Source organism: Mobula birostris, chromosome 14, assembly GCF_030028105.1.
Source record: "Mobula birostris isolate sMobBir1 chromosome 14, sMobBir1.hap1, whole genome shotgun sequence".
NCBI lineage: Eukaryota > Metazoa > Chordata > Chondrichthyes > Myliobatiformes > Myliobatidae > Mobula > Mobula birostris.
Genome location: NC_092383.1, coordinates 99513488 through 99527653, shown reverse-complemented (window position 1 = coordinate 99527653; position 14166 = coordinate 99513488). Strand labels below are relative to the sequence as shown.

The 14166-nt window shown below is 52.6% G+C and overlaps 1 protein-coding gene and 1 non-coding gene across 2 annotated transcripts in view; both read left to right on the top strand.

Moving 5' to 3' along the window:
• The window catches only part of LOC140209424 (protein turtle homolog A-like), a 73970-nt gene extending 64019 nt beyond the window's left edge, over positions 1 to 9951 (top strand). The window contains exons 12-16 of the mRNA XM_072277671.1: positions 668 to 752; positions 3083 to 3241; positions 8086 to 8631; positions 8718 to 8818; positions 9738 to 9951. Coding sequence (XP_072133772.1) covers positions 668 to 752; positions 3083 to 3241; positions 8086 to 8114 — 273 coding nt within the window. The 3' untranslated portion in view covers positions 8115 to 8631; positions 8718 to 8818; positions 9738 to 9951. The remainder of the gene's footprint in view (positions 1 to 667; positions 753 to 3082; positions 3242 to 8085; positions 8632 to 8717; positions 8819 to 9737) is intronic.
• Positions 9952 to 11987: 2036 nt separating this feature from the next.
• On the top strand, positions 11988 to 12061 carry trnar-ucu (transfer RNA arginine (anticodon UCU)). Its single transcript has one exon. It is a non-coding gene; the product is annotated as a tRNA-Arg (tRNA).
• The last annotated feature ends 2105 nt before the right edge of the window (positions 12062 to 14166 follow it).

Here is a 14166-nt window from a genome sequence, read left to right as displayed (position 1 = left end):
GCTTTAATGCAGATTAGTACGGGGTGGGCAGAGACTTAGTGAAGAGCCTATGCTATTCTGCAACCATGAGAGTGGGGAGAGAGAGAGAGAGAGAGGCAGGCATATTGATAGACAAAGGAAAAGAGGAAAGAGAAAGAGATGGAAGAGTGGAAGAGAAAATAGAGGGAGAAATGAAAAGAGAAAAAGGAACTATAAAGGAGTGAGGAAGAAAGAGAGAGACAGAAAATGAGAGAGAGAGAGAGAGAGTGGGGGAGAGAGGGAGGGACAGAGCTGGAGAGACAGGGAGGAACAGAGGAACAGAGGGCTGGAAAGAGAGAGACAGAGAGGGATAGAAATAGGGAGTGAGGGAGGGAGGGACAGAGATAGGTGAAGAGAGGGAGGAACAGAGAGCTGGAAAGAGAGAGAGAGGGACAGAGGTAGGTGGAGAGAGAGAGAGAGACAGCCGGTGAGAGACGGACAGAGTGCTAGACAGAGAAAGAGAGAGAGAAGGGTGGACAGAGGTAGGTGGGGAGAGAGAGACAGCAAGAGAGAGTGGGAGGGACAGAGAGCTAGAGAGAGAGAGGAGAGAGAAAGGGGTCAGAGAGAGGTGGAGAAGAGACAGAGAGTGAGGGGTACAGGGTCAACCTGGGGACAAGTTCCCTCACACTGTTTCCTCTTCCCCCTCCAGGACACTCTGTATCACGTGCGCCTGCGCTCCCGGCGTGGGCCTTGGGTCAGTGTGCCCAGCCAGGTGGTGAATGTTTCCACGGGAGGTGAGTGGTGCCTGCCAAAAAGGCCCCACGTCCCCCACCCAGTGGGGGCAGCTAGTGTGAGGCCGGCAGACGAGGAGCAAGTTGGTCACAGAGAAGGGAAGCCCCACCCTGACTGAACAATGCAGGGATCGAGTGTGGGCATCACTGCTGACAGCGGGACAAAGTGGAGGCTTCAAGGGGGTGTCCGCCGGGATCTGAGCTGTGGGAGAGGTGTGAGGGCATGGGGTTTCCATGGGGTTCCAGGGGTGAGGGGGTTTAGTTGTGGGGGGAGACAGGAGACTGGGGTCATTCTTCTAGGAACAGCGATGCTGGTGACAGTCTCAGATGGAGGGAAGGGGTCCCCATCAGAGGAGAGGTCAGGGTCAGGGTCGCATAATGGACATGGTGGGAGTAGCAAAAAGAAGCCAAGGGCAGCACTGTGTCAGGATCGGGAGGGGCAAGGGAGGGGCATCAGAGCTGCCAGGGGCAAATGTGTTGTTTAATAGGTGGCAGAATCAGTGAGGGAGAGTGAGGAGAGATGGGGTGGGGGAGAGATGGGGGGTGGGGAGAGATGGGGTGTGGGGAGAGGCGGGTGTGGGAGAGATGGGGTGGGGAGAGGTGGGGTGTGGGGAGTGATGGGGTGGGGAAAGGTGGGGTGTGGGAAGAGATGGGGTGTGGGAGAAGTGGGGTGTGGGGAGAGATGGGGTGGGGAGAGATGGGGTGTGGGGAGAGGCGGGTGTGGGAGAAATGGGGTGGGGAGAGGTGGGGTGTGGGGAGATGGGGTGTGGGAGAGGTGGGGTGTGGGAAGAGAGGGGATGTGGGGAGAGATGGGGTGTGGGGGAGAGATGGGGTGTAGGAAAGATGGGGTGTGGGAGAGATGGGGTGTGGGAGATGTGGTGTGGGGGAGAGGTTGTGTGTGGGAGAGATGGGGTCTGGGGAGAGATGGGGTGTTGGGAGAGATGGGGTGGGAGATGGTGGGTGTGGGGATAGGTGGGGTGTGGGAAGAGGTTGGGTGGGGTTGAGATGGGGTATGGGGAGAGGTGGGGTGGGGGAGAGATGATGTGTGGGGGAGAGGTGGGGTGTGTGGGAGAGATGGGGTGGGGAGAGGTGGGGTGTTGGGAGAGATGGGGTGGGGAGAGATGGGGTGCTGGGAGAGGTGAGGTGTGGGGAGAGGTTGGGTGGGGGAGAGATGGGGTGTTGGGAGAGATGGGGTGGGGAGAGATGGGGTGAGGAGAGATGGGGTGTTGGGAGAGGTGGGGTGTTGGGAGAGATGGGGTGGGGAGAGGTGGGGTGTGGGGAGAGATGGGGTGGGGAGAGATGGGGTGGGGAGAGGTGGGGGCTGGGAGAGTTAGGGTGTGGGGTTAGATGGGGTCTGGGGAGAGATGGGGTGTTGGGAGAGATGGGGTGGGAGGTGGTGGGTGTGGGGATAGGTGGGGTATGGGAAGAGGTTGGGTGGGGTTGAGATGGGGTATGGGGAGAGGTGGGGTGGGGGAGAGATGATGTGTGGGGTGTGGGGAGAGATGGGGTGGGAGGTGGTGGGTGTGGGAAGAGGTTGGGTGGGGTTGAGATGGGGTATGGGGAGAGGTGGGGTGGGGGAGAGGTAGGGTGGGGGAGAGATGATGTGTGGAGGAGAGGTGGGGTGTAGGAGAGATGGGGTGGGGAGAGGTGGGGTGTTAGGAAAGGTGGGGTGTTGGGAGAGATGGGGTGGGGAGAGGTGGGGTGTGGGGAGAGATGGGGTGGGGAGAGGTGGGGTGTTGGGAGAGATGGGGTGGGGAGAGGTGGGGTGTGGGGAGAGATGGGGTGGGGAGAGGTGGGGTGTGGGGAGAGATGGATTGGGGAGAGGTGGGGTCTGGGAGAGTTAGGGTGTGGGGTTAGATAGGGTTTGGGGAGAAATGGGGTGTTGGGAGAGGTGGGGTGTTGGGAGAGATGGGATGGGGAGAGGTGGGGTGTGGGGAGAGATGGGGTGGGGAGAGGTGGGGTGTGGGGAGAGATGGGGTGGGGAGAGGTGCGGTGTGGGGAGAGATGGGGTGTGGGAAGAGTTGGGGTGCGGGAGAGGTGGGGTGTGGAGAGGTGGGGTGTGGGGAGAGATCGGGTGGAGAGAGGTGGGGTGTGGGAAGAGTTGGGGTGCGGGAGAGGTGGGGTGGGGAGAGATGGGGTGGGGAGAGATGGGGTGTTGGGAGAGATGGGGTGGGGAGAGGTGGGGTGGGGAGAGATGGGGTGGGGAGAGGTGGGGTGGGGAGAGGTGGGGTGTGGGAGAGGGGAGGAATGAGGCTGTAATGAACTGTAACACCCATTATCCAGTGTGCCAGCCCCCCTGTGCCCTGTTCTGACTGGAAGCCCTCTCTCCACAGGTATGGTGATCCTTCCTCCCCGGGATGGTACGCGGGTCTCCCTGGACAGCCCAGTGAGCGCTGGAGTCATCGCTGGCAGCTGCTTCCTGGCCACAGCTGTGACTGTCAATGCTCTGGTATCCTGTCTCAGTAACCGGCGAAAGGCCAGGCGCAGGCAGGGTGAGGTGGTGGGGTGAGGGTGGGGACCCTCCTCTTCATGCCGCACTCACCCCGCTCTTCCCGCAGACCATAGACCACCCAAATCCTGACCCTCATCCCCCACACCCACACCCACACTGCTGACATTTACAATCCACTGCTCCATCCCCACCTCTGTAGCCACCCCATCCCTCCCCGGCCCCTACGCCCTGTCCCTGTAACTCCTTCTAATCCCTACACCCACTCCATCTGTGTAACCCTCCTCCAACAATTGCACCCCATCTCAGTAACCCATCTGACCCCTACACCCTTTCTCAGTAACCTACCTGACCCCTACACCCTTTCTCAGTAACCTATCTGACCCCTACACCCTTTCTCAGTAACTTCCTCTGACCCCTACACCCTTTCCCTGTAATCTCCCTCCAGCAACTACACCCCATCTCTGTAACCCCCTCTGACCCCTACCCCCTTTCCCTGTAACCCTCTCTGACCCCTAAATCCTTTCCCTGTAACCCCCTCTGACCCCTACACCCTTTCCCTGTAATCTCCCTCCAACAATTACACCCCATCTCAGTAACCCATCTGACCCCTACACCCTTTCCCTGTAACCCCCTCTGACCCCTACACCCTTTCCCTGTAACCCCCTCTGACCCCTACACCCTTTCCCTTTAACTCCCTCTGACCTCTACACCCTTTCTCTGTAACCACCCCTTCCCCCCGCCCCAGCCCCTACACTCTTTCCCTGTAACCCTCTCTGACCCCTAAATCCTTTCCCTGTAACCCCCTCTGACCCCTACACCCTTTCCCTGTAATCTCCCTCCAACAATTACACCCCATCTCAGTAACACATCTGACCCTACACCCTTTCCCTTTAACCCCCTCTGACCCCTACACCCTTTCTCTGTAACCACCCCTTCCCCCGGCCCGGCTGGCCCCTACACTGTGTCTCTGTAACTCAACTCAGCACCCAATTCTATTCCATCTACGAGGCTGCAGGTGATCCCATCATACTGGGCCCTGTCACAAGAAAGAGTGAGTCAGAGTACAGGAAGGAGATCGAGAGCTTAGTGACGGGGCAACCAGAGTGGACATCAGCAACAGCCCGTCCGGGTCCAGCCATGTGGACACCGCAACCAAAAAACTCAGCCATGCCTCTAGTTCCTCAGAAAGCTAAAGACATGTTGCATGCCCCATCTGACCCTTAGCAATGTTTATCAATGCGCCGTAGAAACTGAGCTACCCGGATGCATCTCAACTTGGGATGACAACTGTTCTGCCTGTGATCGCAAGAAACTGCAGCTCGGCACGTCAACCTCCCCTCCGTATATTGTCTACACTTCTCACTGCCTCCGTAAAGCAACAACCATAATCAAAGACCCCACCCATAGCAGACATTCTCTCATCACCCCCTCCAATCGGGCAGAAGATACAAGACTCAGTGTCCCTGAGCCTGGTGGTACGTATTATGTACCAGCAGGCTTGGGGGCAGTTTCTACCGACTGTTATAAAGCTAAATAGTTACTGAATACGATAAATTGAACACTTGACCTCACGATCTACCTCAATGTGACCTTGCATCATACTGTCTTCCTGACGTTACCCTGTGCTGCCTCAGTGCACCATTGAGATGAGCTGAATTGTATGGGCAATATGCAAAATAGTGTTGCCACTGTACCACCGTAAGTTTTCAAAGCTCAAAGTCAGAAACATAGAAAACCTACAGCACAATACAGGCCCTTTGGCCCACAATGCTGTGCCGAACATGGACCTAATTTAGAAATTACCTAGGGTTACCCATAGCCCTCTATTTTTCTAAGCTCCATGTACCTATCCAGGAGTCTCTTAAAAGACCTTATCATATCTGCCTCCACCACCATTGGTGGCAGCTCATTCCACACACTCACCGCTCTCTGCGTAAAAAACTTACCCCTGACATCTCCCCTGTGCCCTCTCATGTTAGCCATTTCAGCCCTGGGAAAAAGCCTCATCCATGTGGAAAAGGTTCCACATCCTTCCTCTCATGAGGCGACCAGAGCTGAGCACAGTACTCCAAGTGGGGTCAGACCAGGGTCCTATATAGCTGCAACATTACCTCTTAGTTCTTAAGCTCAATCCCACAGTTGATGAAGGCCAATACACCGTATGCTTTCTTAAACACAGAGTCAACCTGTGCAGCAGCTTTGAGTGTCCTATGGACTTGGACCCCAAGATCCCTCTGTTCCTCCACACCACCAAGAGTCTGACCATTAATACTATATTTTGCCATCCTATTTGACCTACCAAGATGAAACACCTCACGCTATCTGGGTTGAACTCCATCTGCCATTTCTCAGCCCAGTTTGGCATTCTATTGATGTCCCGCTGTAACTTCTGACAGCCCTCCACACTATCCACAACGCCCCCAACCTTTGTGTTATCAGAAAATTTACTAACCCATCCTTCCACTTCCTCATCCAGGTCATTTATAAAAATCACAAAGAGTAGGAGTTCCAGAACAGATCCCTGAGGCACACCACTGGTGACCAGCCTCCATGCAGAATATGACCTGTCTACAACCACTCTTTGCCTTCTGTGGGCAAGTCAATTCTGGATTCACAAAGCAAGGTCCCCTTGGATCCCATGCCTCCTTACTTTCTCAATGAGCCTTGCACGGGGTACCTTATCAAATGCTTGCTGAAATCCATATACACTACATCTACTGCTCTACCTTCATCAATGTGTTTAGTCACATCCTCAAAAAATTCAATCAGGCTCGTAAGGCACGACCTGCCTTTGACAAAGCCATGCTGACTATTCCTAATCATATTACGTCTCTCCAAATGTTCATAAATCCTGCCTCTCAGGTTCTTTTCCATCAACTTACCAACCACTGAAGTAAAACTCACTGGTCTATAATTTCCTGGGCTATCTCTACTCCCTTTCTTGAATAGGGAACAACATCTGCAACCCTCCAATCCTCCAGAATCTTTCCCGTCCTCATTGATGATGCAAGATCATCTCCAGAGGCTCAGCAATCTCCTCCCTCTTCTCCCACAGTAGCCTGGTGTACACCTCATCTGTTCCTGGAAACTAATCCAACTTGATGCTTTCCAAAATTTTCAGCACATCCTCTTTCTTAATGTCTATATGCTCAAGCTTTTCAAACCGCTGTAAAGTTCATTATTTTCTTGTGGTCTTCTGGTCCGAATCATCGATGATGGAATTGCAGAAAAGACTCGATGGGCTGAATGGCCCGACTCTGCTCCCATGTCTTATGGTCTTATGGTCAGAGTGCATAGACAACCCCGAGATTCATTTCCTTGTGCACAATTCACAGTAAATACAAGAAACATAATCAAATCAATGAAAGACCCGGCCAACAGATTGAACAAACAACCAATGTACAAAAAGCAACAAACTACTCAAATACAAAAGAGAAAAACAACAATAATAATAAATAAATCATCTTCTGTATTCAAGAACATGAGATAAAGAATCCTTGAAAGAGAGTCCATAGTTTGTAGGAACATTTCAATGGTGGGGCAAATGAAGTTATCCCCTTTGGTTCAGGAGCCTGATGGTTGAGGGATGATAACTGTTTTTGAACCCCGCAGTGTGATTCCTGTACCATCTTCCTGATGGCAACAGTAAGAAGAGAGCATTTTCTGATGGTGGGGTTCCTTGATGATGGATGCTGCTTTCCTGTGACAGTTCTCCATGTAGATGTGCTCATTGGTGGGGAGGGCTTTATCCACAATGGCCTGGGCCTTATTCATTACTTTTTGTAAGATTTTCCATTCAAAGACATTGGTGTCTCATACCAGCCGGCAACGCGACCAGTCAACATATTCTCTGCCACACATCCATAGTATAAACAATAATATCTATTGATACGTGCCAATTGTAAACCTCTCATGTCTTTACCTCTCCCAACCTATGAAGCACTCTCTGGTCCTTCACCACTCTCCGCTCTCTGTCACCTCCACCAGCCCTTACATCCCACCTTAACTTTGTAACCCGTCCAGCCCCTACATGCCTCCATATCTCTGTGACTCCAATACCTTTCCATCCTTCTCTCTGCACTTGCAGGCCCTACACTCCTCAGATCCGCACACTGGTAATTCATTGATCCTTCCTGTGAACTTGTTGGATGTCATGCAGACAGTGTTGGTGGGATCTCCCCACTGCCTTTCGGTCCCAGGACCAGATACTGGAATTATGTGGAATTAAATCTACTGTTTTCTTTTGACTTTCCCAGATATTCCGATCATTTTCAGTCGTTTCCAGAAATCTCCAGAAACACAATAAGTTACACAATAAGTGTATAATCGGACAGTGCAGAGGGAGCTTCACTCTGTCTAACCTGCGTCCTGGGGTGTGTGATGGGACAGTGTAGAGGGAGCTTCACTCTGTGTCTGACCCATGCCCTGGGAGTGTGTGATGGGACAGTGTAGAGGGAGTTTCACTCTATGTCTGACCCATACCCTGGGAGTGTGTGATGGGACAGTGTAGAGGGAGTTTCACTCTATGTCTGACCCATACCCTGGGGGTGTGTGATGGGACATTATCGAGGGAGCTTCACTCTGTGTCTGACCTGTTCCCTGAGAGTGTGTGATGGGACAGTGTAGAGGGAGCTTCACTCTGTGTCTGACCTGTTCCCTGAGAGTGTGTGATGGGACAGTGTAGAGGGAGTTTCACTCTGTGTCTGACCCGTGTCCTGGGAGTGTGTGATGGGAGAGTGTAGAGGGAGTTTCACTCTGTGTCTGACCCATGTCCTGGGAGTGTGTGATGGGACAGTGTAGAGGGAGTTTCACTCTGTATCTAATCCATGCTCCAAGAATGTGTGGCAGAGCAATGTTGATCAAACGTCCTTTCTCCTTTTCCAGATCCTCCAACAGTCCAGATAGTGTTCTGAAGCTGAAGGTCCCGATCCCAATCTATCAGACATTTCCCGATGCCCCCAGTTCCCCCCAATGTGCACTCGTTAGCCGGGATTCCCAGGCCATCCATCCACTGCAGGGTATTTGCCGAGGCGTGGATGGTCACTTCGTGGTCGAGCCGGAGGCAAGCAGGAATAAGACGCTGCTGTGGCCTGGGGACGAACTCCCAGAGCTTCCCTGGAATTCGGGACTGGACAGGGAAAAAGGGCCAGGTTCCCCGGGACAGAGCCACTGCTATTACTTCGCCCTGGCCTGCAGCACCCCAGCCGGTGAGAACAGCCCTCTCTGTATACCGGGACTGAGCCCCATCCTGTCTTCACCAGGGACGGACTCTGTTCCTACGGCCTGGGGTCCTGGCCCGCACACACCGCCCCCTCTCTGGGCAGAGATAGCGAGCCACCCCCGACCTGTGGGTCCCGACTTTCCACCAGCGACCACCACCAGTGGAGCAATATGGCAGAGCGTCCTTGGGGAGACTGGAGCAGGCAGCAGGTGAGCTGAAGGGAAGGAGTCTGTGGGTGTTAGTCTGTCCACCCATCATCGAATCTCTCACTCCACCACCCCCTGTCTCCTCACAGGGAGTTGTCCCCGGGCGGGATTGCTGAGCGGCAAGAGAGGCGGAGTGCTGGGACAAGGCGAAGACCCTCCTCCATCACGCTGTCCTATTCAGGGTGGCAAGGTCAGTGCCAACCAGAAAGATCCCAGCGAGGGCTCTGATTGGTGGGATGGGGGGTGTGAGGTAGGTGAGTCACAGAGGAGTGGGGGAGGTTGGTGGGTGGTGGTGTGTCTGGGAGGGAATACAAGGTAGGGGGAGGGTGGGTGGATTGTATGTTGGAGGGAGTAGGAGGTAGGAGGAGAGAGTGGGTGGAGGAATAAATGAGAGGGAGTAGGAGATAGGACCGGAGGGTGTGGAGGAATGAGTGGGAGGGTGTAGGAGGTAGGACGGGAGGGTGGGTGGAGGTGTGTGTCGGAGGGAGTAGAGGTAGGAGGGAAGGGTGAGTGGAGGAATGAGTGGGAGGGTGTAGGACGTAGGACGGGAGGGTGAGTGGAGGTGTGTGTCAGAGGGTGTAGGAGGTAGGAGTTGAGTGTGGGTGGAGGAATGAGTGGGAGGGGGTAGGTGATAGGACCAGAGGGTGTGGACGTAGGAGGAGAGGATGAGTCGAGGTGTGTGTCAGAGGGTGTAGGAGGTGAGAGGGTGGGTGATAAATGGAAGGGTGTAGGATGTAGGAGGGGAGGCTGGGTGGATGAGTGAGTGGGAGGGAGTGGGAGATTGGAGGGGTGGGTGGCAGTCTGAGTGGGAGACGGTAGGAAGTAGGAGGGGAAAGTGGGTGGAGGTGTGAGTGGGAGGGAGTGGGAGGTAAGAGGGGAGGTTGGGTGGGAAAGGAGAGATGGAGCTAGGAGGGGAGGTGGGAGAAGAGAGTTGGAGGAGTTAGACGGTGGGGGAGGGAACGTGGTGGGGAGGGGGAGGGGAGTTGGGCCGAGGTGGGGGAGGGGAGTTGGGCTGTGGTGGGGGGGGAAGTGGATTGATGGCTGATGGGAGGGGAGTTGGGCATGAATTGCTTCTCCAATTTGACCCCTCCCCACTCCCCCCCCCCCAGACACAGGAGTGGGTCATCCGTGGCACCGGCAGCGTGGGCAGCCCGTAGCAGACGGCCTCCCTTCGCCCAGATCCCGCTGCGCGGCCCTGTGGGCTGAGTTTCAGGAGGTGCAGGGGGCGGCAAGGTCCTTGTGGCAGGGAGGGGTCTCCCAGCACCCTCGGCAGCAGGCCACCCTCCTCCGACACTGGGATTGGACTGTGCGTCTCAGAGCACCAAGTGACGCAGTGAACTGGACAACTGGGAATAAAGACTTCGTATTAGTCACTCAGGTGTCAATCATTCAATATTGAATCTCTCTATTCCTTCCTACCTCTCCCGTCCCCTCCCCCTCCCACTTCCCCTCCCTCTCTCCACCTCTTCTCTCTGTCCTCTCTCCCTGTCTGCCTTCCCCTCCTTCTCTCCCTCTCTCCTCCTACCTAATTGCCACCCATCTCCCTCACCAGGCATTCTGGTTACCGAGAGGTTGTGCAATGGGGCTTTGTGTCGTCCAAAGTATGGAAGACGAGCAGTGGGCAGGGAGGAAGGTGGTGGCAGTTGGTATCCACAGATTTACCTCCCTCACCTCTCTCTGGTGACACATCACCCCCCCACCCACCACACCCGGTTTGAGGGGGTCAATCCCGGGTTAGGAAGACAGACGGTTCATTGTCCTCCACCTCAAACACAGAGTGGGGACACTGAAACTGTGTCCAAACCACTTAGACCCAATATTCCCTCTCAATTTATTTACAGCTGCACAGACCAACCATTGCTCTGAGCAGGAAATTATCATACGGCCTGAAAATGGTATGGCGCTCTGACTGTTTCAATGTTGTGTGGCAACAAAGGCCATTGTGCAGGAGCCCCTTAGTTACAGTGCGGACTCGCACTTGTGCGGCTCCGAAGGAGCAGTGGGTGGGCCCCAGTATGACACTGAGGACGGTCATGGTAACCACATCCCAAGAAAGATGGGGTCCCAGTGGAGAGGGTGGGTGTTATTATAGACCGAGGCGAGCCTTTATTCTGAGGCTGTGATCCTTGCATCTTGATACCCCAGCCAGGGGAAACATTTTCCCCACACCTACCCTCTTTTAAAGAGTTTGGATATTTCTGTGAGATCATCTCCCGTTCTTCTAAACTCCAGAGAGGACAGTCCCAGTCTGCTTCATCTCTTCTCGTGGGACAAACAACCGCTCTCCCTTCACTGCACTCCCTCTGTTAGGTGGTGAGCCCAGACCCATCCACAATATTGGGTTGGCATGCTAGCACTGTGGTTAGAACAAGGCTTTACAGTGACCCAGGTTCAGTTGCTGCCACAGTCTGTAAAGAGATGGTTTACTCTCCCCATGACTGCGTAGGTTTCCTCTGGGTGCTCCAGTTTCTTCCCACAGTCCAAAGACATACTGATTTGTAGGACAATTGTCTGGTCATTAGGCTAGGGTTAAGTTGGGGGGAGCTGGGAAGTGGGGCTGGAAGGGCCAATTCCATGCTATACTGTATCTCAATAACTAAATAAATACGTAATCCTGGTGTAGTCTCCCCAGAGCTTGGGATAACTGGAGCAAGGTGTCAATGACGTGCTCTGTCCTGGGCCTGAAGCAAATTCTGCTGAACGCTGGTCTCCAGCAGATGATGAGGCTTGTGAGGCAGCTTACCGAAAGCCCGTCAGGAAACCCATGCTCGCATGCTCTCCCCCCATATTCTGTATCAAATCCCAACCGTTCCAGCACTAGGACGCACACCTTTCTGCCTTCAGTTCCAGCAAGGGAGATCCAGGAATGGGTGATCAACTATGCAGGTCACCAGCCACTCATCCGGAGAAGTGCAGTGTGTAGTGACGCTGCCTTCCAGTTCCAGCGACCCAGGTTCAGTCGCGATCTCTGGAGGTGCCTGCGTGGAGTTTGCTTCTGACCACCTGGTGTCCCCCCCATGTACTCCGGTTCCCCACCCCCACAGCTCAGAGATGTGCAATTTTATGGGTTAATTTTCTGCTGTAAATTGTCTCCAGTGTTTGGGTGCGGGGGGTGGAAGAAGTAAATGGAAATGTGGGGGGCAATGGGGCTGAAGATACGGCGGTGTTGGGAGCAGGAACGGAGCGAATGGCCTTAATATTTAGCGCCATCGTTCTCCTCTCCATTGATTCACTGAATCCCAGTCCAGTCACGGAAGAAATCCACATCCAGATCTTGCCAAGCGCCACACTACATTGTAATATCGCTGCGATGAAAATTTACTCAAATTCTTGCATCCAGGAACGATGAGAGCGGGTCGGTCTCTGTGGCGCAATGGACGAGCGCGCTGGACTTCTAATCCAGAGGTTCCGGGTTCGAGTCCCGGCGGAGATGATTATTAAGAAAATAATTTTTTTAAGCCCTTTCTCCTTCCCCCCAAAATTATAACGCACGGAATAAAATTTGCAGATTTCTGCAAAGCAATTTTCAGCTCGCAGCCAGGCACATTAGTCGGCCGTCCGCCGGTGGAAGCTGATCACCGACTCGAGTCTCTCCGGTGAATGGACAGCGGCCGAGCTCCACGAGCTGCCAGGTTTTGTCCCACGACAGGGCAAGGTTTTAGACCTACAAGGAAACTCCCATCTCTCTGCCTCTCAACCATCTGTCGCCATCTGGTCCTCTCTCAATACCTGCACAATTTCTCCTCCCTCTCTCTCTCCCTCCTTTCCTCCTTCTATCCCTCCCTCCCATGTCCCATCCTGCCCCTTTCTCCATCCATCTATCTCTATTCTACTTATGTATTAACTAGCTATCTCTCTATGGAGACCACTTTACCTTTTCTCTCACCCCATCTATTAAGCATTCGACACGTAACTCTCTCTGTCTCCTTTCACTGTAGTTTATGTCATTTATTTGTATCTAACCATCTATCTCCGTCCCTCGCCTGACCCTTCCGCTTCTTACTCTCTCTCTCTGTCGCCATGTAGCATTCCATCTGCAGCAACCCCATAGCCAGAGTCACAATAATAGGTGGCCTCTCTGTGTTTGTGGGGCTGTGTGCGTGTGTGTGTGTGGGTGTGGGGGAGGAATGTGGGGAGAGATGTGAGTGGATGGGCAGGAGGAAGCGAAGAGAAGCTTCAGATTCCGGCCCAGAATATGTACGTCGAGCAGGTCTGGTGCGGAATGAGTCAGGAACTATCCGTGGTGCTGAAAGCGGAATGGACTGTCCGTGGTGCTGAACATTTGGTTCGCACTCATTTCAGCGAGCGTCGGATATTCAAAGATCAAAGTAAAATTTATTATCAGAGTACATGTCACCACGTGCAGCCCTGAGATTATTTTTGCGGAAATACTTAGGAAATCTATAGAGCAGTAACTGTAAACTGTAAACAAACTGTGTAAGTGCAGATATAAATAAATAGCAATAAATAGCGAGTATTAAATAACAATATAATATCCATCAATATAAAAATATAACAAAGTCCTTAAATTAGTGTAGTTATACCCTTTTGTTCAAGAGCCTGATGCTTGAGGGTTAGTAACTATTCTTGAACCTGGTGGTGCGAGTTCTGAGGCACCTGTACCTTTTACCTGATGGCAACAGCGAGAGAAGAGCATGGCCTGGGTGGTGCAGATCTTTGATGATGGATGCTGCTTTTCTACAACAACATTTCATGTAGATGTGTACAATAGTTTGGAGGGTTTCACCCGTGATGTACAGGGCCGAATCCACTACTTTTGAAGAATTTTCCACTCAAAAGGTGTTTCCCGTACCAGGCCATAATGCAGCCAGTCAGTACATTTTCCATCACACATCTATAGAAGTTTGCCAGTGATTTTGATGACAAACCAAACTCCACAAATTCGTGACAAAGTAAAGGCGCTTTCGTGCTTTCTTTGCAATAATATTTATATGGTGGGTCCAGCACAGGTCCTCTGAGATGGTGACAACCATGAATTTAAAGTTACTGACCTTCTCCACCTCTGATCCACCGATAGTCACTGGGTCATGGACCTCTGGTTTCCCTCTCCTGACAAAATCAGAGTCAGGTTTAATAACATCAGTATATGTCATGAATTCTGCTAACACTGTAGCAGCAGTGCAATGTAATATATGATAAATATAGAAAATCGGAATTACAGTGTATATGTGTATATATAATATACATATATATGTGTGTGTGTATTAAATAGCTAAATTCAGATAAGCAATGCAAAAGCAGAAATTTAAACAAAAGTAATGAAATAGTGTTCATGGTTCACAATCCATTTAGAAACCGGATGGCAGAGGGGAAGAAACTGTTCCTGATTCACGGAGTGTGTGCCTCCTCCCTGATGGTAACAGTGAGAAGAGGGTGTGTCTTGGGTGGTGAGGGGACTTGATCATGGAACCCTCTTTTCCGAGGCACCTATTCTTGAAGATGTCTTGGATACTGCAAATGTTAGTACCCAAGATCAAGCTGACTTTTCTTATAACTCTCTACAGATTACTCGATACT